The 27,174-nt window shown below is 33.9% G+C and overlaps 1 protein-coding gene across 10 annotated transcripts in view; it reads left to right on the top strand.

Moving 5' to 3' along the window:
* The window catches only part of SPOPL (speckle type BTB/POZ protein like), a 58,152-nt gene extending 35,250 nt beyond the window's left edge, over positions 1–22,902 (top strand). For 4 of the 10 annotated variants that reach the window (XM_044935858.2, XM_044935839.2, XM_006071630.4 and 1 more), the window contains 10 exons: positions 1,510–1,646; positions 1,828–1,949; positions 2,222–2,373; positions 4,280–4,407; positions 10,461–10,638; positions 10,719–10,774; positions 11,744–11,866; positions 14,908–15,050; positions 15,140–15,193; positions 18,604–22,902. In XM_044935858.2, coding sequence (XP_044791793.1) covers positions 1,569–1,646; positions 1,828–1,949; positions 2,222–2,373; positions 4,280–4,407; positions 10,461–10,638; positions 10,719–10,774; positions 11,744–11,866; positions 14,908–15,050; positions 15,140–15,193; positions 18,604–18,748 — 1,179 coding nt within the window. In that variant the 5' untranslated portion in view covers positions 1,510–1,568 and the 3' untranslated portion in view covers positions 18,749–22,902. Of the gene's footprint in view, positions 1–1,509; positions 1,647–1,827; positions 1,950–2,221; positions 2,374–4,279; positions 4,408–6,055; positions 6,153–10,460; positions 10,639–10,718; positions 10,775–11,743; positions 11,867–14,907; positions 15,051–15,139; positions 15,194–16,021; positions 16,075–18,603 lie in introns of those variants that run through there. The other 6 variants (XM_044935868.2, XM_044935867.2, XM_025276909.3 and 3 more) reach the window with 5 other exon arrangements.
* Positions 22,903–27,174: the final 4,272 nt, after the last annotated feature.

The raw sequence follows: 27,174 nt of genomic DNA, 5'->3' as shown, positions 1-27,174 counted from the left end.
AAGACAACAACTGGAGGTACTTCATTAAGAGAAGTACCTAATTTTTATGTAGAAGTGAATAATTGTTAAAGTGACAGTGTACAATACTCTTAAATTGTGTATTCACTTTTCTTTGAGACTCTACCTCCAACCATTTATCTCCTCTCTTCTTGCTTCATTAAGGAGCATCTTCACCTTCTCTCTTCTTCACCTCTCCTTTAATGGTCGTTATCTTACAAGTGCTCCTCATAGAACATTCCCAGTGTTATCATCCTGACTTTCTTGTCTGGCTACTTTGCTGGTTCCCTAGTTTATTGCATTGTGCTCCAAGTATGTGATACGATAGGAACTCTTCCGTATGTGAGGAACCTACATAAATAACATTTGGGTCAGTATATTAGTATAGATGCCATTATTGAAAGGGGAAATAATTTAATCATAAAGGAATAAAAACCTGACATAGTGTAGAATCTTTTTTGCTACAGCCCCTTTCTCCTTAGAACTCTGTAATAATTAATCCTTTTTCCTATATGTACTTAACAATGAGAAGAAGAATGGGGCCATCTTGATTCTTGTTCCTTTAATGGAGCGTGATACTTACTCAGAGCAACTATTCTGCATTTTGAATGAAATCCTTCCCTTTTTTCCTTTAGTAGTTTCTTCTTATAGGACTCATATGGTTTTCTTCACTCATTAATTATTCTTAAATGAAAAAGAGTTCTCCAGACTTGAATCTTTGTACTAGAATGTAATCTTGAAACCATCCATACCCCTGAAAGTACAATAATTATGTATATCTTTTGGATTTTGCTTCTTTCTTTTATAGACTTTTCCAAATTGGAAAGCATCATCTAGTTACTAATGTCCTGGCCAGGTTATGATGATTGTGTGTCCAAATGGATATAGTTCAAGAACAGCTAATTGGGAAGAAATTTTATGATACAGTAGATGTTATCTGGTAGGAAACACCGATGTGGACAGAGTCTTATTAGAGAACCTGTGTGTCTGAGATAGAGGTAGAGTTCTGTGAAATATAATTCTTCAGCATTGCCTGTTAGGCCACATTCTTTGTTTATAGTTGATCAAAGCTTTGAGCTCTGACAGATGAGTAAGTGATATTTGTAGTTTCCAGGGCTGTTCTAACTTTCTAACCCTTTTGATTTTCACATATATGTCAATAGAAAGGTGAAGGAAAGTGAATCAGATATTCATTGCTGTCAGTAAGTTTCCATGTGATTTTTATGTTTATGATCTTGCTGTTACAGTATTTTATTTTTGATTTGTGATAACTTAAGTATGCCTTTGTAAAATAGCTTCTGTAAGTATTAACTTCATTTAGATTCAAGTATTACATGGCATAAAGGCTTATGATTTATTTCTTAAAAAATTATTTTTCATTAATTTAAATGAAATCACATTTCCTCATAATATAATTTGAGAAAATAATTGTTTTATGACTGTTTAAATACTTCTTCCGTCTTGATTCAGTTAAACTTAGTGATTATTAAATGAAACTTCTTTTCTTTGTAGTAAAGTACTCACCTGTGTGGGATATTGCATACATCTTAGAAGACTGCAATAAAGTGGCAATGTCTCGGGAACCCACCCCACCTCTCTCTGGAGATATGTCTATCGGTCCTATAGCAGAAAGCTGGTGTTATACACAGGTACATGCTATTAAAAAATGCCTTACTTTATGCTAGGTATTGTATACTATTTTGAGAATATTATGAAGCACTTCAGCATTGTTATTAGAAGTGTTAGGAGATGAGTCATAGGATGTTCAACATGTGACAAGTCAAGAATGTAAAAGTCATCATTGTAAAAGTTGTTTTCTGAATGTTCCAGGTTAAAGTAGTAAAATTTTCCTACATGTGGACCATTAATAACTTCAGTTTTTGTCGAGAAGAAATGGGTGAAGTGTTAAAAAGTTCAACATTCTCATCTAGCCCCAGTGACAAAATGAAATGGTAAGATTTTTGGTTTTTTCAGATATTTGTTTTTGATGTAATCATTAGCACTTTATAGATTCATTGTTAGTTTCTAAATGGATATTTGTCAGATTTTACATTTGATTTATAATAAGTTCCTAGTGGTATAGAGAATTATAAAGAACTGTGAGAATATTGACAGGAAATCTGTTGTATTATTTAGATTATTTAACAGATGATTTCAGTATTGCGTCTCTCTTGAATGTTTAAACTATTATCTTCCTCCATGTGAGCCTATTGTTTTATTTTAGGTGCCTGAGAGTAAATCCAAAGGGATTAGATGATGAAAGTAAAGACTACTTGTCCTTATATTTGCTTTTAGTCAGCTGTCCAAAAAGTGAAGTTCGAGCAAAATTCAAATTTTCCCTTCTGAATGCTAAAAGGGAAGAAACAAAAGCAATGGGTAAGTGATTTCCAAACTGACTGGAAGACGTCTTTATGTAACTGTGTACATGTACTGTGACTTTTGCACTTTTACCTAGAAAAACTTAGGATTTTTTTTCCTAAAATCTGCTTAACCAAAAACATTTCATTTTGGCTGATAATCTTAAATGCCAGGGTAAAGTTACAGTTGTTTTACTAAGTCTTCATAAGACGTGTAAAATTAGTTTTAAATCATATTTAAATTTTTCATGTCCTAAAATGATATTCATTTTTCACTTGTAAAAATAGCTGCTGTTAGGACAAGGTACCTGGTTCAGTGCCTGGCATATATAATAAGCGTTCAGAAAGCATTTCTTTTTCTTCCTTGCCATTTTTGCCAGACAATAAAATCTAAAGAACAATGTGAATGGTGTTTCAATGCCCTGATATTTTGTCACTGTAATTTTTTTGAGCAGTGGACTAAACAGTGACTGAAAGGAAACAGTTCTTCTTAGTCTTAGAACCTGTTAAATTCAGTTCAAGCCTCTGAATTATAGCCAGCTAAAAATGTAGCCTGGCACTTCATAGTAAAAGATCATTATAGAAAATGTACAGTGTGTATAGTAGGAAGATATATTGTGCATTAAATTTTAAGTGATTTCTAGAAGGGATTAACAAAATCAAGTAACATCATTACAAAAAAACTTTCCAAAACACATTTTAAATACTATATCTCCTTGCTGAAGTAATACATAGTTTCACATGAATTTTCATAATTCTGACATGTAAGATAAGATAATGTCTTAGTTCAGGCTGCTGTAAGAAAGTAGCATAAGACTGGGTGGCCTATAAGCAACAGACGTTTATTTTTTACAAATCTAGAGGCCGAGAATCTAAGGTCAGAGTTCTAGCATGGTCAGATTCTAGTGAAGACTCTACTTACAGACCTGCCCACGTTGCATTGTGTCTTCACATGGTGGAAAGGACTACGGAGCTTGTGCAGTCTCTTATAAGAGCACCATTCATGAGCATCTCTACCCTCACAATCTCATCTAGTCCCAGTCATTGGCCTCTTAATACCATTACACTTTGGGTAGGGTTTCAACATTAAACTTTTAATGGTATACATTTAGTCCATAAAATGGAGTATCTCAATTAGATGTATTACTGGTTTTCTACCTTCAATTTGTATAGCAATAGTGAATATAGAAAGGACCTTGTTTATTTCATAATATATAGTTGTTAACCTGTTTATATAAGGCATAAGAAACATTTACTTTAGACATTTATTAAATATTTTACCCATCACACTAAAACCATCTTGTGGACCTTGATGAAAATTGTTTTTAGAGGTAATGGGATTATGTTTAAAGACCTAAGCAATGATAGGGGACTTTTTTTTAGCTTTTTTCTCCAGTTAATGGATTTTTCTCTAGTTCCATAAAACTTATATCAGTGGGATGGTTATCCCAGGAAAGCTCATATCACCAGGAATTATCACCAGGAAGGCCCTAGTGATTTAGAGCATCCTTTTTTTAAAGGAAGAAGCAAGAAATTAATATTTCTAATCTGGTTCTGATATTAGATAATAAATACTATGCCTTTGCCAATGTGTTTTGATCCTACTTTATTATTAAATGGCTTAGATTGTTTGAAAGATCTCTTATTTCTCCTTGAGATTTGATCTGGCTTTTCTTCTACTTAGATATCTAGGAATCTGGAAGTGAGCTCATTGATAATAGCCAGAATTTGTGGTAGTACTGTGAAATGATCTGATTCTATCTAGTGTTACTCTTACCATTTTACTTATGAAAACACATATCTGTAATTTCTATGATGGATGTATTGGTCAAGTCCTGTTTTTGCACATTCATTTAATTGTTATTATTAGCAGAATGTTTCGTGAATACTTGTTTTATTTAAACTTATATTGTATTTTCCACCAGAAAGCCAAAGAGCGTATCGATTTGTACAAGGGAAGGACTGGGGTTTTAAAAAATTCATTCGAAGAGATTTTTTGCTTGATGAAGCTAATGGTCTTTTACCAGATGACAAGCTTACATTATTTTGTGAGGTGGGTACATTTTTTTATTCAAGGAACTCAGTGTTTGGTTATATTTAGTAGTAAAGCAAAAATATGCACTAGAACAATATTGATTGCACTTTTTAAATTAACTGGTATAATTGGTAAGGTTTTATATAAATATTCTAAAAGTAAAAGCTAACAAGTTCTTAGAAATCAGTATAGTAGCCAGCCTGAAAAAAGTCCTATTGTTAGCTATAAATTGTTTATACAGTTATACTGTCACATACTTCCTCATATAAAGACTCTGGATGTGTATGACTTTATATGAAAATTTCTAAATATCTTCTTCATTCTGAATAATTCTAAATGGCCAGCATTTTTTGTCATATTCAGATTGATGATATTAAATATAGTGGCTTATCAGTTTGAATCCATACTTGCTTGGTAGTGAAAGTGCCTGAGAAAAGATTGGGAAGCTTTTTGTTCACTTATTCAAACAGATGTTAGCATTATAAATAATGGCATCTCAAAATTTTTAAGCTACACTTTTTTTGACAAATGTATGATATAATCATATGCATGAAATGCCATCTTTTGAAAGTTGCTAGCATTGCTCCTTCCAATAATTTACACTTATGATTTGTCTTAATTTGAGGCTTGAACTCGCTTCTGTCATTGTTATTACATAGCTTTATCTATATGAGTTGTTGAAATGATAGGGTAACCTCAACATTAAATATATTTCAGTAGGTTATTTTAGACAGATGAGTGTCTTAAAAGCACAATAACTTACTTAACTGCTACTGAATTAGCTTGACGCTTCTTATAGAAAATGTGTAAAATTTCTTGGCAGGATTACAAACTAATTATATGTCATTATGCTGTGTCAGAAGAATAATTGAAATATGGCCCCAGAGACTACATAGTGCAAATGGAATGCATCTTATTTTCACTTAGACAAGTTAAACGAACTATAAGATGAATTTGTTATGAATACTATTATTTGGTTGATAATGCACATGGCACAAGTGTCTTGAGCAGAGCTTATCATTAAATAATTTGATAAAAATATACACTAAAGCATTTGTTGCCAATAGAGAGATATTCTAAGTAGTATTTAAATAATTATAGGGTGTGTTATTTAAGCATTCTTAATGTAGAATATTTTCAGAATTTTAGTAGTTATCCTAAATTTCAACATACTAATTTATTTTAATCACATAATTGTAGACTTTAAAGGACATTAAAGGCTATGTAATCCAATTAAGGAAAAAAAAAATCTACCTACTGCAGCTAAAAGTCTTTTTGTGAATTTTAAGAAACTGTTTCTGTTTTTAGAATTGAAATATTGTTTACTAAAATATGCTTCCCTAAGTATATTTTATTGGAACCTAGACAACTAAAAAATTCAGAATGAAGGCTGAAACTAAGATTTATTTTGATACATGTTTTTGAAGTATATTTTTTATCCACATGCTAAATTTTACGTGCTAGTCATCTCCTAAAAATAGAACCTACCAGTGACATATATTTTAAGTTGATCACATTTAGTGTTAGATACTATAATACATACCTTTACTGATAGAGACATTGATACCTTGGGCACTGTATATAACATAGGTGGGCTTTGAACAAACTTTCCTCATGCCCTCCACCGTTTCTTCCATACCTCTCATTGATGCCCTTCCTTCTACAGCATCTCCAGCACTGCTTGCAGAAGAGGAGGAAGCATTGCACTGCCCTACCTAAAGAACTGCCTCCTCCCCCTCCCCTGCAAGTGGTGCTGTAGACAGGTAAGGCAGTTTGGTGCTACCCTTTTGTGCAAGACATAAGTAATCTTGCAAGTCCTGTGAATCAAGTAGCCAGAGCTAGAAATTTCTGTCAGTGTAAACAGTTCTTTCTGCTGCTTCTTTTCCAAAGTGATGCAGAAAACAGGAATTGAAGAATAAGGAGGAAAAATAGAAAATTGGTTAGATTAATTTATCTTTTGGAATCCAACGGATTTTAAATAGTCTCAATCTTAGACCCATGCTAGTCTGTGGTAAACAGAAGACTCTATATACAGATAGATAATATAGGTAATGAATTTTTCATAAAATTAAAAAAATTTATTTAGAATTTTTTTTCCTCCTATTTTTCTGTTACTAAGTTATCCTTTCTGTTTTAATATACTTTTGGGTAATGGATGGGAGTTGTGTTTTATTCTCTAAAAATGACAAAATGGAAAATTGACAACCATATTTCTATCACCCAGTTTCTAAAAAAGGATACCTATATTTGAAAGCCAGAAAGTTTAAGACCCACTATTCAGGAAAATGATATGAAATTGGACTACTTAGAAGTTTCTCATTTTAGAGCCGGTGTGAGGGATGGTTCAATAGTTGATTAGAGCACTAAGATTTGTAGTACTATGCACCTTTGTAAATTCCTAGCTAGTCTTTACAATTTGTTTAGAGAATCAAGCGAGTTTTAAAAATAGGAACCAGTAGTCACCTTAATTCCACACTAGAGGAGACCCAGATTTCTAGGACAGTCATAGCTGATTAGAGCCTGCACATGTTCATCTTTAGTCTGAATTATATCCTCAGAGTTGAGCCAAAAGCAGATTTGAAAAAGAGCTGTCAAACGGGTTTGAGGTATTACTTTGCAGCATTTGTCAGTTTTGATTATTGTACATTTGTCATTTTATTTTGAAAGAACAACCACTTCAGAAAAGAATCTCAGCCTTTCTTCTGAATTTTTTTTTACTCTTAAGTTCCATTCATAAGAATGTTCATTACCTATATTTGAATATGTACTAGAAAAAGCTAAAATTTTACCAATTTCTTTATTATAGGTATTAGAAAAAATAATCATCACAACTCATTGCATAGCAGTTTAAATTAGATCATTAATTTCTGCTCTGTAGTCCCTTGAATACTCTTTAGAGTGTATGAAGCGTTAATTCTGTCTTACTTAAAATTTGTGGCTGCTATGATAATTATATGTAGATGTGTATGCCAATAATATAATTTCTTATGAATTATGATTATATATAGTCAAATATAACATCAATATGTATGAAGTATCTTTTTTAATATTTTTTCCTTCTATCACCTGATATTTGTGAAACTTACACATTAAATATATTGTTTTGAGTTACGATTATTAAACAATATATAGAACTTAAATCCTTTCTTAAATTTAAATATGATCACATTCTTATGACTCCACTACATCCTACGTACTTTATGCAAGTAATTGAACTGTTCAATTCACTCCAGCTTTTGCTCACTAGAAGTTACAAGAGCAGTGCTGATATGAACAAGTGAATAGTGTCTTTGTGACCCTTGACTAAACCCTGAATAGTGATACCAGTATTTTTTATTTAAGTATCTTTAAGTTATAATGTATGATATAACAGCAATCAGGTAAGAATTACTGAAGATTTTTCCTGTTTTGTAATTTGTAAAATTTTAGAAACAATTTGAATAAGTTAAAAGTTAATAGAAGAATTTTTATTGGAGGACTTATTTGTATGCATAATGTCTTAGCTCCTGTACTTGAAAAAACTTCTTACAAGACTGTTGCAATAAATCCCTTCAGAGCCATAACTGCATTAAAGTATTAATATTGTATGACCCCATAGACGGCAGCCCACCAGGCCGCCCCTGGGATTCTCCAGGCAAGAACACTGGAATGGGTTGCCATTTCCTTCTCCAATGCGTGAAAGTGAAGTCGCTCAGTCATGTCCGACTCTTAGCGACCCCATGGACTGCAGCCTACCAGGCTCCTCCGACCATGGGATTTTCCAGGCAAGAGTACTGGAGTGGGTTGCCATTGCCTTCTCCGACTATATAGTGCTGCTGCTGCTAAGTCACTTCAGTTGTGTCCGACTCTGTGTGACCCCATAGACAGCAGCCCACCAGGCTCTGCTGTCCCTGGGATTCTCCAGGCAACAACACTGGAGTGGGTTGCCATTTGCAAAGAATGCTAAAAAAGGGAATCTGGGAATGTAGGTCTAATCTTCCTCTGAAACTGACTAGCAGTGGATTTAGGACGCTTTAGTTATCTTCACTGGATCTCACTTTTTCAAATTTTTTAATAAAATAAGGTGATTGGATTAGATGATTTTTATGACATGTGATTTCAAAAAGATTAGTAAAATCAGGAAAACAAAATGGTTAATGAGAATATCCTCAGAAAATAAAGCTTTTCTTTAGAAGTGTCTGTTCATTCGTATGAAATAGATGTTATTACATCTAGGTGAGTAAGGACTAATGAAACTTAATATTCTCAAGCATTTTATATTAGACGATTATTATACTTTCTTAGCATGTTAGTAATTTGGTCCATTTTATCCATTTCTAGTGTACAGTTTCTACAGTTTATTTGTCCATGTACATACCTACTATTAATTAAAGAAAACCTTATGAAATACAGCTTTAAATTAACAGTCATCTATTGCTGCATAACAAACAACCACAAAACTTAGCAGCTTAAAACATAGGTAACCAAAACACCATTTTTTGTGAAAGATGGTTCATTTACTCTGAAACATTTGCTTTACTAGTTGAGGTAGTATCTTCTTCCACTTAAATATAATATGAAATTTCTAGTAATATTAATAGTGTATTCCTTTTCTTAAAGTTTGTGCCAAACTTAGTGATGTTTTAAGATTTCATTTAAAATATAGTTATCTTTAATGAGAAATAATTTAATCCATATTATGTTGGGCTCCATGTAAAAGCAATGTTTTAATCATCAGTTCAGTTCAGTCATTCAGTCGTATCCCACTCTTTGCGACCCCATGAATCACAGCACGCCAGGCCTCCCTGTCCATCACCAACTCCCGGAGTTCACCCAGACTCACGTCCATCGAGTCGGTGATGCCATCCAGCCATCTCATCCTCTGTCACCCCTTCTCCTCCTGCCCCGAATCCCTCCCAGCATCAGAGTCTTTTCCAATGAGTCAACTCTTCGCATGAGGTGGCCAAAGTACTGGAGTTTCAGCTTTAGCATTAGTCTTTCCAAAGAAATCCCAGGACTGATCTCCTTCAGGATGGACTGGTTAGATCTCCTTGCAGTCCAAGGGACTCTCAAGAGTCTTGTCCAACACCACAGTTCAAAAGCATCAATTCTTTGGTGCTCAGCTTTCTTCACAGTCCAACTCTCACATCCATACATGACCATTGGAAAAACCATAGCCTTGACTAGACGGACCTTTGTTGGCAAAGTAATGTCTCTGCTTTTTAATATGCTATCTAGGTTGGTCATAATTTTCCTTCCAAGGAGTAAGCGTCTTTTAATTTCATGGCTGCAGTCTGCAGTGATTTTGGAGCCCAAAAAAATAAAGTCTGACATTGTTTCCACTGTTGGTTTTAATCATACCAACTTTTATTTATTGATTATTTCATAGGTAAATTAAAGGTCTTTGAATCGAACTAAGTTATATTGTTCTGTTTTTTTTAATGAAAGATTTCCATGAACATTAATAATTACATTGTTTTATGAGAATTCTTATACTTTAAAATTTAAATCAATATTACTAGATATTTAAATCAGTGTTATTAGCATTGAAACATGTAGGGACAATACTTAAAATGCTGCCCAAATTGCATATTATAGTCTGTAGTTTTAAACAACATTTTAAAGTATTCTAAAATGTCATAAGTGTTATGCTGTGTTTATTATATGTCAATAAACTTTAAATGTTGATAGTTCTGTAATGTGAAGAAATAAAAAATTAAATTTCTTTCTCCTCAGAAAAGTATTTTCTCCTATTTGAATTTGGAATTATATTATGACCTTTTTTTGTTGTTGAGAAATAGTTTTTGTGATTACTTTAAAAACTGAGCATTCTCAGTAATCAGTAAGCCATTTATTTACATAAAATGTCACTTAAAATGATCTAATTCGTTTCAATTTTTTTTTTTTTCCTGTATCATTTCTCTCTTTTAATTTGTGACTTTAAATTCAGTTCCCAAATGTTAGCATTTTTGATACGGAGTACATTGAATTTTCTACGTGATTTTAATGATAAGTTTAGGTTGAAACTTAGTAGCTTACTACTGATATTAATTTATAAAAGTATTTTTTCTTGCTGTTCTTTTTTTTATTAGGTGAGTGTGGTCCAAGATTCAGTAAATATATCAGGACATACTAATACAAATATGTTAAAGGTACCTGAATGCCGACTAGCAGAAGATTTAGGTAATCTCTGGGAAAACACAAGATTTACAGATTGCAGTTTTTTTGTGAGAGGACAAGAATTTAAAGCTCATAAATCTGTTCTTGCAGGTACTTTCTACTTTTGAGTAATATATTACATTTCTTTCATAAATTTTTGCATTAAATAATGATGCTTAATCTTGTTGCAGCTCGATCCCCAGTTTTTAATGCCATGTTTGAACATGAAATGGAAGAAAGTAAAAAGGTAAACCTTGTTTAAAGGGCTCACATCTAATTTATATACATGTAGAATTTTGGAATGTATATTTTACAAGTAACAGTACATGTTCTTATTGTTAGGATTTTAGAAAGAAATAAGAGGATGGGGTGAAATGGGTTCTATAGTAGAAAAATAGATTTAGCTTAATGTGGGCTAACATTCCAAATAACAGCTTTTGCTATTGTGGCGTGTCACAATAGCAAAATAAGTGAATAGTTGTTATTAAAAAAGGATAGCTATCTGAAAGGACTGTTCTGATCCATACCTATTTGAGAGTTCTCCAGTTAAAGTGTATATTCCTTATTTCCAGACTTCTGAGTTGATTTTGGAATTTGTTTTCTAGAACAGAAACAATTCCTACGTTCTTTTTACCACTGTAATAAGTGTATTATATTTAATAAAGGATATAAATTATGTTATTATTAGTCTCCTTGAACTGTAATACTACCCATTTGGTTTTCCCAGATATTTCTCTTTTATCTGCCATTTTGAAATATAATCAGACTAAAGACCGGAGATTGATTTTTGCTGGTTGTATTACATGTGAGCCTTATTGCTCCAACTGGGCAACTCCTTCCTAAGTTTATTTACGTGGCTCAGCTTTCTCCTCCCTAAAGAACTAGAGGAACAAAAAAAGTTAATAGCCATCTTCCTCTAAGATAGAGGTCAGAAACTGAATAAAGATATATTTAGTTTGACCTTACAGATTTGTTTTTATTTGTATTTGAGTTTTTAACTGAGAAACTGGGGTTTCTATTTCTACATGGTAGTGCTGGACTTGGTATACTTCTTCTTAAACCTGCCTTCTTAACTTTTAAAATATACTTTAATGAATATTTGAGTTGTACATTGCTTAAGTGCAGATTTGGGCTTTTAAACTATTGTCAGTTTTGCTCTGGTTCATAATCTATGTGCTTTTTTGAAATACAACATTTTTTGTGTTTTCAATACCAGAATCGAGTGGAAATAAATGATGTAGACCCTGAGGTTTTTAAAGAAATGATGAGATTCATTTACACAGGGAAAGCGCCAAACCTTGACAAAATGGCTGACAACTTGTTGGCAGCTGCAGACAAAGTAAGTAATTAGGTCTTAAAGAGCTGAAAAATGTCCTCAAGCTTGACATATCTAGAAAGCTACCATCAAATGAGAACCCTCAATAACTTGAAGTATTGAATTAATTTATACTATTTGAGGATGCCTCTTGAGAGTATTATGAAATAACACAGTGGGATAATACGGAAATGAAAAAATTTTAAATCAGTAAGACATAAAAATATCTTGAGCTGATTTAGAGTATATGGAACAAATGGAATGTTAACTTCAGACTCAGTAGTTTTGAGTGTATCTTTACTCTGTTTTATGAGAACACACGCAATAGTGCATATAATTTATTGCAATTTTGAGATAGTCTTAAGATACATTGCATGACGTTCATCTATAAAAAAGGAAGAAAATATTTTGTATTTTCCTAATTTAATCCTGTATTCATAGATTTATTTTTTAATACAAGGATATAGAGAAAAAAAAGTCTTATTTTGTAATGTTCTTTCACAGTGCTAAATTCTTGAAGATAGGGAAACAATGTAAAAGTGGCGGGAGATTTCAAAGTCAGTAGTTCTCAATCCTGAAAACGCTAAAGCCCACTGGGAGCTTTCTCCAAAAGTACTAATATCCATGCTGCTTCTGTCCATGTATATGTCTGTATGTGTACGCATGAATATGTATTTATAGTGATAATTATACTCATTTTGAAAAATGTTACCATAGGGAGAAACTGGGACAAGTGTATATGGAATCTTATTTCTTATAGCTTATAGCTTTCTTATTTCTTATAGCTTATTCAAATCGGTAACTGTCTCAGAATTTAAATGTATAAATGCCATTATAATGGAATGAAAAATACAAAACACATAGACATGAGTCTGACAAAAGATGTTCAAGACCTGTATGCTGAATATTATAATATACTGATAATAGAAATTCAGGTACACTTCAGTAAATGGAGAGAAAGTCTTGTTAACGGACAATGCACTTCTCTTTTGATTAGGAGAAGCAGCAAGTCAGTATCAAAATCCTAACCTGCCTTTGCAGGGATGAGGGGTACAAATTGACAAGCTGTTTTAAAATTTTATATGCAAGTGCAGGGACCTAGAATAATCAGATAACTTTGAAAAACATTATTAATAAAATGGAGAACTAATAAAGCTTTAGTATTTAAGACACTGTTGTATTGGTGACAAGATAGATAACTCATTGAAACAGAATAGACAGTACAGAAATAGACTGTCACATGTATGACTATATAATTTTTGATGAAAGTGCAAGGATAGTTGATTGGAGAAACAATAGTCTTTTCAGTACATGGTGCTGTAGGAATTGGTAGTCTGTACCCAAAAAGATGAACTGTGGTTGAACTCTTGAAAAAACTGAATTCTGTATGTATACTTCACATCATATACAAAAAGTAACACAGAATAGATTATAAACCTAAAAAAATCTTAAACTTCTAAAAGAAAATACAGGAGAATGTCTTTATAGTCTTACATTAGGCAAAGACTTCTTGGCTATGACACCAAAAATATATAAAAGGAAAAATGATAAATTGGGCTTCAATGAAATTTAAAACTTCTTCAGAAGACACAGGTGAATAAAAAGACTAGCTACAGACTGGAAGAACATATTTGCAAAGCATAACTGATGAACAACTTTTATCCAGAATATATATGATAAAGGTCTTTCATATTCAGACTACATAAAGAACTCTCAAAACAATTATAAGTAAACAAAGTTATTTCTAAAAATAAAAATATTTGAATAGACACTTCTTAAAATAATGTCCATTCAGTATTTCAAAAGATGCTCAACCTCATTAGTGTAGTATAAGTTAAAACCACCATGAGATACATCTATGATTGTTTTAACAGCTAAAATTATTAAAAGCATACCAAGTATGGTCAAGGATGTGGACTCTCATATACTGCTTATGAGAGTGTAAAATGATACAACCACTTTGAAAGACCGTTTGGCAATTTTTTTAAAGTTTTACACTTAACCATATTATCCAGTGCATTTATTTATAGGTTTATACTCAAGGGAGAAGACAGCATATGCCTGTTAAATGACATATGAATGTTTGTAGCAGCTTTATTTGTAACGGCTAAAAACTGGAAACACCCAAATGTTCATCAACAGATCAATGGGATACCACTGAGCAGTAAAACGCATAGAACTATTGATACACAGACAACAGCATGCATGAATCTTAAAATAATTATAATTGCTGGAAGCCAGATAAACACAAGTGCAAATTGTATGATTTCTTTTATAGAAGACTTCAGAAAATGTGAATTCTAGCAGTAGAAAACATATCAGAGGTCTTGCCTGGGGTGGGGTAAGAAAGGATTACAAAGAGGTAGAAGGAAATTTGGGGGATAATGACTATGTTCACTCTTGATTTAATGATGGTTATGTGGCTGTATAAACTTCAAATATGTGCATTTTATTGTATGCCAGTTATACCTCAATAAAGCTGCCAAGTATGTTCTCTTCACGTGTATGTCAAATACAAGTTATGGTTATGAGTATTAAGCTTTATCATTTTTCTTCAGGATTAAGTAGTGACAATATGCTGTGTCCTGATTGGTGTTTAAAATATTAGAAAAGAGAAATATACTCATTAAGAGTATTAAGCAATAAAGGTATTTTTGTTTGTTTGTTTTTTGAGTACTAAGAGGATTTTAAAGAAACTCTGTTTTAAAAATACACTATATCTTGCGTATGCTCAGTCACTCAGTCTATCCCTTTGGACTTCAGCCCTCCAGGCTGCTCTGTCCACGGGATTCTCCGGTCAAGAATATTGGAGTGGGTTGACAGTTCATCCTCTATCTTGAACTTAGATAGAAATTTTCTTAAGATAGAAATTTCTTAAGAAAAATTAGTCTTTATCTTGAATGCAGTAACTCATACTTTCTTTATATTTAAAATAAAGACTTTTAAAGTACCCTCAGTTCGATGTGTAATGTGCTTTAACTTCATTTTCTAAGTTATAAATATCATGTATTTAGAACTTGGTAGTTTGAATAAATGTTTTATTTTGTGTTTTCCTTTCTGGATAGTATGCACTGGAACGGCTGAAGGTCATGTGTGAAGAAGCTTTGTGTAGTAACCTCTCAGTAGAAAATGTTGCTGATACCCTTGTCCTTGCAGATTTGCACAGTGCAGAACAATTGAAAGCACAAGCCATAGACTTTATTAATAGGTAAGCTGTGCTTGTATTTCAGTGGACATGACACCTTCAACAGTTTTTCACCTGACTTTTTCTTAAGTGTGTTTAAATCTTCAATGCAGGTGCAGTGTACTTCGACAGCTTGGGTGTAAAGATGGGAAAAACTGGAACAGCAAGTAAGATGACATCAGTTTCTGACTTAAAGTTGATCTGCATACATGAAATTAAGTGTTTGTTGCATAGCCTTTTGTTCATCTACAATAAGTATGAATCCAGATATTAATGACATGAAGCAAACTGCCAGTTTAAAAAAATAATAATTTAACCATGTAGTGGATTCTTGAGGCTATGCTCCCTTGTAGATCAGCTTATAATGTGAACTGGGATGGACACTGTCTTTTCTTAAGCATATATGTTCACATTAGCATGTGGCTGAGTCCAGGTATTTCAGTGACTACTAGAGACCCTGTGCCTGCCCCTTCAGAAAGCATTTCTAAAAATGTGGGAAATATTTATTTTATCCTATGAGGAAATGTACCCTCCAGGTTTACCTGGAAAGTCTTGACATTTGAATGCCACTGCTTCTTAGGGCAGCCAGGTACCTTGCATCACATCTGCATTAGGTTAATTACCTAGCCTTCCATAAATGGTAGCAATTTGATCTTTCCTCTGGTAAAACTCGTAAGGAGCAGGGTAGTCGTGACATCTTTCTAAGCCTGAATCTTCAGAATGACATAACCATGAGAATTTATTATTCGTTTTTTTTCCCTCTTCTTCACTCATTTTTCGAGTGACTTTTTTTACTCTTTGCAGTTACTCAGAATCAAAAGGAGAGTCAGTAGGTTGAAGAATTTGCATCTGCTTTTGATTAGTTTTTACCTATGTACCATTAAACTCTGTTCTTGGAAATTATCAAAAATTGATGTAAGAAATTTAAAAAAGATTGTGTCAAAGACAAGAAAATGAATGACTTACAGTTCCCTTGCTTTCATCTGTTTTGATAGATTTGAAGTTGGTTAACTGAATTCTTAATAGTTCGTGAATTCTGTTTCTGAAGGTAAAAATGAGTGAATACTTTTACTAGCTAGCCTATATATTGGTCAGTGTGTGATAAATAATATATTATCATGGTATGTGTTCCTAGAAAAAAATCAAATGATAATTTTGTGATGCTTCATACTTTGCCACATTCAATCTCTGATTTTAGTCTGTTAAACTATTTTACAATGTCAAAAAATATAAGCTTATTTTGTATCCCATGTAGAAACTATGGTGTACATAGAGACCATCAATAGAGACTTGTTGAATTAAATCAATGAAAACCTCAGGCATATTAACAATCTGTGTGATTCTAAACAGCGAGTTGAAATTATAAACGTGAAAGTACACTGGTAATTTGATGTCAGGCAAATTTTTTAATTGTTATTAGCTAATGTTTATTTAGTTCAGCAAACTAAACTAAATGCCTAGCATCAGTTTTGTGTCAAGCACTATGCTAAGGTGCTGCATATAGAAACAAGTAAGAGGAAAAATCCTTGTTCTTAAGAAGTTTATCTAATAATAGAAACACATCCATGCATATTTCATTATAATATGGTAAGTAATGTCATAAAGAAGGGTATGTTCAGGACACAACTAAGGCTGGAGGTTTAGATGTAAAGATGACTGAGCTTTGTCTTAAAATCTGAATAGAAATAAGCAGAACTGAGGAGGAAATAAGAGGCATTGCAGACAGAAAGCATCGCTTGAATCTAAGTATAGATGCATGAAGCAATAGTAGATCATTCATTTGACAGATATTTATGAACACAGCATCTGTTTTTCATGCCTTCCTGGAGTTTATGGTTTAGCAGGAGATATATAGGAACTAAACAAAGTAGTTGAAATAAAGTGTAATAATAGGTAAGGCAGAGCATACCCATCTGAGCACATAGCAAAAGAACCTGACCTAAGTGTCAGAGAAAGTCCTTTTGAAGAATTGTTGTATAAAGACCTGAAGTATTAGTAGAAGTTACTTCGGTGAAGAAGAGGGAAGAGGTGGAAAGGTATGTCCCAGAAAAAAAAAAAAAAAAAAGATACAGGCGTGCAACGGTTTGAAGATAAGAAAGACGAGTATGGGGATGAGGAGTATTAGAAGCTGGGGAAAAAAGTCAAAGATCAGATCATGGAAGGCCATCTAAATAACATTAGGGCTTTTAGACATTATTCAAAGAAGATGGTCATACAGTAAAAGAGTTTAACCTAGAGTAGAATGTGATCGGGTGTTTGTTTTAGCAGTCTCTCCACATGCTTGAGCGTGGGGAGGTTGAGGTGCTGGTGGTAATTAAGGAGCATGGTTATGTATAGGTAGGCCAGTTAGAAAGGTATGGAAGGTAGTTCAGGCAAGAGATGAAGGTAAAAATTTGACTTGATTAGTGATAGTGGGGCTAGAAAGAAATAAAAGGATATAATATTTTGAATGGACAGTCTGTAATATTTGGGTATTATTTGGATGGTAGGTAGGTACAAAGGAGAGAAGACAGGAGACAAGCAAGGATAACTAGATTTGTTGCTTGAGTAACAGTGTTAACTCAGAGCATATTGTACATCCTTTAACAATAAACAGTTCAGTATTGCTGTTGTTGTTGTTATTATTATTAATAATTTACACAGTGCCAAAGCATGGAATGGGAGGTAGAAAGCTAGGGGGAAAACTGGGAAACTTTGTTTCTGATTTCTCTTTCTAAAGAACCTGTGTACTGGCATTGGAGAACAACAGAAGAAGACCTTTTTAAGATGTTTATTACTGAGGTAGCATGGAAGCTGGTTTGAGAAGAGCATGATAGGAGAGTAGAAGACAAATTAGGAGACTCTGATAATAATTCAAGCATGAGATGTTGTGGACCTTAACTAGGGATTCAGGATACCTTTGGGAATTCAAATAGGGCTTTAATGGTTGATTGGAAAGGATGGCATCTAGGGTGACTCCCAGGTTTCTGACTTGAATCACTGGGTGATGGTGGAAGCATTAGCTTATTGGAAATGAGAGAGGAAGAATTTGGGGCTCAAGAGAGATGTGTTGAGTTCTTATCCTCATTCTGAAATTTACGGCTTTCAAGGCACGTCCAAGTAAAGAAAAGAGGTGGTTGGGGACAGACCTTGTGGGAGGCCTAGGACTTAGTAAATCACTGTTTATCATTGTTGAGTATGATAGTTAAAATTGTGAAAGTGGCTGAGATAAGATGAACAATGAATACTAAAGAAGAGTAGAGGGCAAAACTTGGAACTCTAGAGAAAACCTGTGTGTAAGAGCCAGAGAAAGGAGCTCTTGAAAGAGTGAGTGTAGAAATGGTAACAGTGGGAGTAGAGCTCTGCAGACAAGTGTCATACACTTCAGGAGAGTAGAATTTGCAGAAAAATTGAACAGTTTCAGTTACAACAGAAAATACCAATAAGGTAAAGATGATATTTTAATGAATTCAAGTGGTGTGGATACATAGGGAGACAGAATTTTGAAATCTGTAAATTAAAAAAAAAAAAAAAGATAGTGTAACAATGCATTTTGAAAAGTACTCCTTAGTAAACATCTCTTACTTTTATTTTTCAGCCAAGCAGCGGACATAATGGAAACATCCGGGTGGAAGTCCATGATTCATTCTCACCCACATTTGGTAGCAGAAGCCTTCCGAGCACTAGCATCTGCACAGTGTCCACAGTTTGGTATTCCACGAAAACGGCTAAAACAGTCTTGAAACCTTCCATGAACTGTAGAAAAATGGAATTGACTTTTATTCCTCCAGGTCCAGAAGGATTCTAATACACAAACCATAAGCAAGAGTTGTTTCTGTTGTCTTGTCCACAGAACAGAAGCTGAAAAAGCATATTGCTTGCATTTCAGGTGGATAATTTATGGTTTATTCTTCAGCTTTAAATTAGACTGATTATACTCTAATTCACTTCAAGGCCTTAAATTATCTTCAGTGACTTCTCTTGTTCATATAATACTTTAATTTTTTTATTGTGCCTTGTCATTGTGACCAAGGCTATGCAGGATTGCACTAGCTCCATAATGCAGTAATATTGATAACTGAAGATATTAAGTTTCAAAAAGATCTTCCATTAGTTTGAGAAAGGCAGATGAATTTTGTAGGGTTTGTCCTGTACTAAAAATTTAAAACTAGGTTTTCCTTTAAAAAAGCACTTGTGTTGGAGATGACTGGTAATGTTTGTAGTCTACGTTCTATAAATACAGGAGAACCTGCTTACCTTCAAGGTAAGTTATGGCAATACACTGCTTCAGTTCTAATTTATTTTTCTTTTCAGGGGGCAAATATGCAATGAATTGGCCCAAATTTTTAGTGAAATTTGTTATGTTTGTATGTTAATTGTCCAGCAAACTAAGAGAAGCATAACAAACCTTTACTTGTGTTTCTTTGTGAATTTATCCAAGTTTACAATGATTGAGAACTGATTGAAGTTAAGATTTCAATAAGAAGAAAGCATGTTTAGTGCTGAATTAATTTTTTTTTAATTTATAGTGACCTACATTTACATGAAGAATTCTATATGTTAAAAGTAAGGATGACCAAATGTAAATTTAATGACTGGGCCAATTAAGAAGATATATATGCACTTTTAATGTGTAACTTTTATATGCTAAATGGTACTTTTTTTTCTTTCTTTTGAGGGAATTGATGTGGTATAATTAATTGTCTTAACTTTTGAAAGAATTTTTTAAGAAAGATGGAGGCAACTGGGATGTTTGTGATAATAGATAAGAAAGATATTCCCAATTACAGTTACATTGGTTTGACTTTCAGACATTCATTATTGAATTTACTACTATTTGATCACACTTTAGAGAAGGCACCTGAACAGTAAATGAATCCTAGGCAGTCTACTCTCCTTCTAAAAACAATGAACTGTTGTTATTATGTGAAGACCAAAGGAGAGGACCCTTAGAATATGTCAGGCTACACTCTGAAACCTTTTTTCCTCCCTAGGTTTCTCCTGTCTATCTCAGTAACTGTACCAACATTGTGGATGATAATTGAAATAATGCATAATGTGAACAGGATAAACTGTTTATAAACTGCTTTTCACAGGCCAGTTCTTTATTATAAATGAATTTTAGCTTTAAACACATACACATCTTCAGTTTGTTCACAGCAGAGGTCTGTTCTATTGCATTGTCATGGCGAAGCAGGAGTGATCAGTGTCAAGCCCTGCATCGGATTTCCTCTAACAGTGGTAGTATATGCTTCTTAGGCAAGATTTGTGTTTGACCACAAGGGGAAAAAGTGTGTCACTGGAAAAAAGAATGCATATATCTATATATTTACCTATGTAACTATTCTCCAGATTAAAATTTGTATAATTTGTTTATTTAGTTTTTGAAGTTAGGGCAAAAGGAAAAAAAAAAAATGAAGCTAAAGTTTTAAAATAGATATTATTTTTGTTTTCTATTAGGTATTTACTGAATCCTAATATGCCAAGAATGATTCATATTTACATTGAACAAACACTGTCAAATAATCGTTTGTTATCCACATCAAACTGAAGTTTGAAAAGATGGTATTTTCAGATATCTTCATTTCTTCTTTTGTAGTTTGAGTCTTTGTTGTATTAAGTTAAATTTAATATTGAAAGACTACCTTGGGATAGAAGAAGGATTCTTAGATATGAATGGACTCTGTCCTATGTAAGAGTATTATAGGGAGTAGAAAACTATGTAAGAGTATTACAAAGAGCAGAAATTCACTTCCTAACTAAACCATAAGATTGAGCCTTTTAAATTTACAGTGTGCAGCTTAAAAAAAAAAACAAAACACATACATACACACTTTAAGGATTTGAGATTTTGCCAGGGTCTTAGAAGAAAAAAATTCCTCTCTCAGGCCCTAGAATTTTGTTGTCACATATTAAAAAAAAAAAAAAATACTGGTGTATCCATTTATATCAAATGCACACAGATGCATTGTGAATTAATTCACTGCTTGAATCTACATTTCTAACCATAGTGACTTCAGTGGTAACATCTATAATGTACATTTCAGCTTACCCTTACTTTTGTGTTTATTGCAAATCTGAAGGGTTTTATTATAAAGATTTTTTTTTTTAGTTTGGTAACACATTTTGTACCAAAAATGTCAAACACTGTGCTGTAAGGATATCCACGTTTGTAGAAATGTCCACTTTTCAGATAATTTAATGCCTACCAATTATATTAACAGAATCACATGGTAGTTGATTTATTTTTTTTATTTATTATGTATATTTTTGGTATTGTGGGTTCTTGAGGCAATGTAAAACTGTTAATGTATTCTGAAATGAGTGTTCTAATAGCCTTTAAAAAAAAAAAAAACAACTATTCACATGGTTTTCAGTAGACACAGATTTTGTTCACAGCAGTGTTGCCTTTTGAACTAAAGCCTGCTCCTGTTTCCCTTTTGTCACCTAAACAGCTCTTTCTTAGAAAAGTAGTTACTGGTCTTAACGTTACATATTATAAAAGTAACCATTGGAGAACTGTTCTTTAGATTGAGATACAGAAACACTATATTTGTGCCTTTTTCATTTTTTAATTTTAGTATGTATCGATATTTGGAGCACAAATATGAAGGTGCCATCACATATGGCCTGCCATTGTTACCTCCTTGAATACTCATGTGTCATTGTCTTGAAATAGTAATTGGAGATCCTTGCATGTATTATGTGGTCATTAGGCATGTGTGTGTGCGTGTGTATGTGTGTATATGTATATTTGCTTGGATTTGTGTGTGGTATGTTCAAAAGTGAATTTCTGAAAATAGGACTCAGTTAAATGTTGAAAGTTTAGGTTAGTTGAAATGTATTCCATTTAAATGTGCTTTATTTGGGGGGACAATTGAGGAAATTATAATTCTCAAAAATGTGACCAATTTACTGCATGATGAAATGTGAAAACAGTGCCTTTTTAGGACATCAGTTTTGAAATTGAGTTTAAAAATATAATGAAGATCTCTTAAAAATTTGTCATGGACATTATTGTTCTATTTTTAAACTAAATTTAAGTTAGAGCTTAAATTGCCAGACATGTAATTAACTAATTTATTTACTCATTTAAGTTTTGTGCATAAATTCAAAATCTAAGCAAAATCTTTGTATGCTTCCTAGTGTTAACTAAAATAGAACACTAGGACTTCAGCAAGTTGTTTTGTTTAAGTCCAACTCAGCAAGCTTTTCTCAAAGCCAAGTCTGCTTGAAGAGATGAATTATTCTGAGTTGGATGTTCATGCTCTTTGATGGGTAGAATGAAAATATTCAGTGTATTCTTGGAAAACAAGGTGGGTGGGTGGGTTTTAGCGTTTTCAGATTATAAAGACAGCACTTTCAGCACACATAAGAGTATTTTGCAAACCTCTTTTATACAGATTATGAGCTCTACTTTGTTTAAGTATTAAAATGGAATGATGTAAATTTTAGGTCCAGTTGAACAAATATTGAGTGCCTACCATGCGAGATTTCCTCTTCACTAAGAATGAAATCACCACACCGTGTCTTCTGTTTGCAGTATGTGTACTTTACGTTTGAAAAAGAATTCTTATATTTAAATCTTTTTTTGTTGTTAGAGTTTATCATTGTATACTGTAACCCAGTTAATTTTTGCCTTCAGTTTTTTAGAATGAAAATATAACTTGAGTCCCATTTTTGAAAATAAAAGTCTGCTGAAATTATTTAAAAATTAGTTCTGGGGGGAATTGATTTTCAAGATTCAAATGTATAAAGACACATTGAACTTTTCAGCCTCATTTTTAATCAGCTGATGTCAATGATGAGATACATACTTTTTGTATCTTGTTGCTGAAAATATTTTTTGCATTTCAGCACGTTGAGTTAAAATAAAGTTGTTACTACTTATTCAGAATTATGTGGTTTATTTTGTGTTTATTTGAAAAGTATGAATGATTCTTTTTCAGATTATTGTGATGTTTTACAAGAAGAGCTATGTATTTGATGTGGTAACCTTTAGAATTATGCATAGTAATTGTCTTTTCTGCATAGGGAAGCTAGTGTTTTTTTGGAACCTACTAAAGACCTGTTCCTTGATCTGGGGATATTGCATATGTGTGTACTTGCTTCCCTAGTGGCTCAGATGGTAAAGAATCTGCCTTCAATGCAGGAGACCAGGTTCAGTGCCTGGGTAGGGAAGATCCCCTGGAAAAAGGAATGGCAACCCACTCCAGTATTCTTGCCTGGAGAATTCCATGGACAGAAGAGCTTGGTGGGCTACAGTCCATGGGGTCACAAAGAGTCAGACACGACTGAGCGACTTTCACTTTTCACCACCTTTCTTGAGTGACTTAATGCTCATATTATGTAATTTAATGTAGCACTTAAATATTTCCTTTCCCTGGTTCTCCTACCCCTTTTTAATTTCAACTAATTATTTGCTGCTGTCAAAAAGCAACTTTCGGACAGCATATTACTGGGCCAACTTGGTAACAGCAACATAATTAGTGCTTAAAAATTATGGCCAAGAAGTTCTTAGCTATCCAGTGGTTAAGACTCTGCCTTCCAATACAGGGTGCGTGGCTTCTCTCCCCGGTGAGGAAACGAGGATCCCATATGCCACAAAATGTGGCAAAAAATTTACATACAAACATACACACATATATGGCCAAAGTGACAGAAATGTACAGTGAAAAGTCTATATACTCAACACACACATACACACACACTAAATTATCCTTAAAATAATAAAAGAGTTGAAACACTTAAATATTACCTATACAACTACAGTAAGATAGGACAAGTGGTCATATTGTAAACTTTGAACTATATTTGACCTCCCTTATTCTGCAGCAGCTGGCCCCCTTCATGCTTTACTTTAGAACACTTGAATTTGTGTTTTCCTCATTCTATCACCTCATTCTTTTCTAAGAGAAGTCAAGACGGGCATTTGCTTTGATCACTATTTTTAGATAGAAGACATTAATAGAGACATTTACATTATTGCTGCCTTCTTACATTCTGTGCCGAGGTTTGCATGCATCTGCAGTGGATAGTGGCAAAGGAGCTTGTCATCCCTGTTATGAGTACTTCATTTCCCCTTCTCTCTCTGCCCTTAATTCCCATTTTTAAAGGATTCAGGTATAGTTCTGTCCAGTCTAACATCAGAGCCAAACAATTCCTCTGGTATCTAATCTTACCTCTTGTCCAAATTCAGACCCGGCCTTAATGGGTAAGTGCAAAGAAAAAAATTGCGGAATTTAGGAATAGCAACTGCAGCATGCACACACGCATAAAAGCAACCACTGTCATGAAGACTGATATTACCGACACAGAAGGTTTTTAGAATGTGTACTTTATAAATGCCCAAAGTATGTGGGGGTCATTGGAAAATTTTGCAAGCGTAAGAAAAGTTGAAAGTAGCATGCAATTGAAAAAGCCTAGGAGCCTTGGTTTCCCAGGTGGCTCAGTGGTAAAGAATCTGCCTGCCAATGCAGGAGATGTGGGTTCCATCCCTGGGTTGGGAAGATCCCCTGGTGTCGGAAATGGCGACCAGCTCCAGTATTCTTGCCTGGAGAATTTCACGGACAGAGGAGCCTGGTGGGCTCCAGTCTATGGGGTTGCAGAGTCAGACACGACTGAGCATGCACACAGGCAACGAACTGGTTTTCTAAAGGACTAGGTAGTAATATTTTACTCACTGGCCATGCCACTGTAATATGAAAGCAGCCATAGACTGTGAACACAAGGTGACTCTTCCATTGCTGCTAAGGCGCTTCAGTCGTGTCTGGCTCTGTGCGACCCCATAGACGGCAGCCTACTAGGCTCCTCTGTCCCTGGGATTCTCCAGGCAAGAACACGAGTAGGTTGCCATTTCCTTCTCCAATACATGAAAGTGAAAATGAAAGTCAAGTCGCTCAGTCGTGCCCGACTCTTGGCGACCCCATGGACTGCAGCCCACCAGGCTCCTCTGTCCATGGGATTTGCCAGGCAAAAGGACTGGAATGGGTTGCCATTGCCTTCTCCAGACTGTTCCATTAGAACTATACAAAAGCTGGCAGTGGGCTGGATTTCACTTCAGTGCTACAGTTTGCTGATTTCAGAAATTTGAGAAGAGCAGAGGAGTTCTAGAATAGCAGATGTGAAGGAAAACCCTGATGGCCCACTTGAAATTGGAGCGGCCATGACTTTACAGAGGAGGAGTTGGCATAATTGGTTCAAAAATAATTGGAATAGAAGGAGTGATTAATGTTTCTAACAAAAGTAGTGTGAGTAAGCAATAAATTTAAATAAAATTTAAAATGTGTTTTTTAGGCAGTACTTTTTAAGTGAAAAAAAATTTTGAATAAGACTTCTTAGCTGTTTAATAACTCACTTCTAAAGTTAACACAAATTATACAGGGACATTGTATTAACAGTACCCAAAGCACAGAAAACGCTGAAAAGTGATCAAAAGTATTTCAAGCGTTGGAAGTTGAGGCTTAAAAGGATTGGCCATGAGTATTAAACTGTTAGAAGGAAATCTGACAAATTGTAACATTGTTTACAAATATGGCGGTACTGCAGTCCATGGGGTCGTCGGAACCTGAGCAACTGAACTGAGCTGAACTGAACTTACAAGTATAAACATTGAAGTTTGACCCACAACCCTACAGAAGGTACTCCTTCCCTTCCCTCACTGATGAACCCTGGCTGGTTCACAAATAGAAAATGTAAAACATGATGGTGATCACCTATTGTAAATAAACAGGAAACTGGATGAGAGGAACAAGGGGCTGGAATTGGGAAGTAAAAGTGCAAAATTCTTCTATAAATTAAGAATTTAAAATGTTTTCTCATTTTTAAACTTTGAGTTATAAACATTTAAGCATTTTTTTGAAAATAATTAAGCTATCCACTGGTAGCATTTAATATATATTCTCAAAAGCACAAAATACTGTGTGTGTGGCAAAGTCGGGGGAAAGAACCAAGTAGGAAACAAAAAAGGAAGAAAGCAAAGATAACATCACAAAGATCTAGCAGAAGTAGTATGACAAAATGTATCTACTATCAGAAAAACCTATTCAGTGATTATCTCATTTGTGGTCTGTTATAGACATCCTTGTTCTTACGGAGTTTAATAAAATCAATAATAAAATATGAGCCTGTGAATAGGAGAGCAGTGGGTATTGTGTAGTATATCTCAACAATAGTTATGCTAGCTGGGCAGAAAGGAGAGTGTTTTTATAAGGGAGTAAGTGTGGAGGCTCAGGGGTGAGAGGAGATGATGATTTTACTGAAATTCAGTAGAGATGAAAAGCAGTGCTTTCTGTTTGTGTAGTGCCTCTGTGTGCAGGTCTTTTTTTGAAGGGAGTAAGAATGAATACAAGTAAGAATTCTGAAAGAGTACCTAGGACTGCAGTCAGCAAAGGCCTTTTAATCTCTTACTGGCCAAATTGACAATCGAGGGGGAAAAATGCAAACAAATTACCTCCACACAAGTCTTGGAACTATTAATAGGTTGACTTATATGGAAGTTATTTGAACTTTCTAGGACGTTCATGATAATTCACATGATATATGCATTGAAGTAAACACTGAAAGATAAATTCAGCAATACTTTTATTAAACTAGTGTAATATGAAACCAGAAATCCTTACAAAACTGCAAAAAAAATGAATATATGTAAGATACTAATGCATTATCCTAGTGGTAGCAGTAGCCTAGTAAATGCTAGTTCCTAGTGTCTTTCTCCCTTTTACTAAGAGAAAACCCAAAAGTGAGGCTTACACACCCATCTCTATTATAAGCATAAGAAAGTCCTAAATAAAACCCTAAGAGCTAGAAAGCAGTAATGAAAAACCAAGTCACCTAAGGTTAACCTAAAACTCTGAGGATAGTTCAGTATTATGATGCAATCCTCTAATTGAATTCTGCACAAATATTCTCAGAAACCTAGTATGAGAGAGATTCTTCAAAACCATGGAGACTTCACCCTCACACCATTAGCCAAAAACATCACAATGACAACACATTAGGGCAGTTCCCCAGAATCAGGGCCAAAATACAAGTAGTTTGACACTATGTTTTTTTTTTTTTAATTATTCTAGAAAGTTTAAGCAATGAAATAGCTATGAAGAAATGTTAAGTATGGGGAAGGAAACCTATATTTGAAAGGTACATATAATTGTTGTCCTAAAAGACCCAA

Source organism: Bubalus bubalis, chromosome 2 (assembly GCF_019923935.1).
Source record: "Bubalus bubalis isolate 160015118507 breed Murrah chromosome 2, NDDB_SH_1, whole genome shotgun sequence".
Taxonomy (NCBI): domain Eukaryota; kingdom Metazoa; phylum Chordata; class Mammalia; order Artiodactyla; family Bovidae; genus Bubalus; species Bubalus bubalis.
This window is presented reverse-complemented; position numbering and strand designations above follow the sequence as displayed.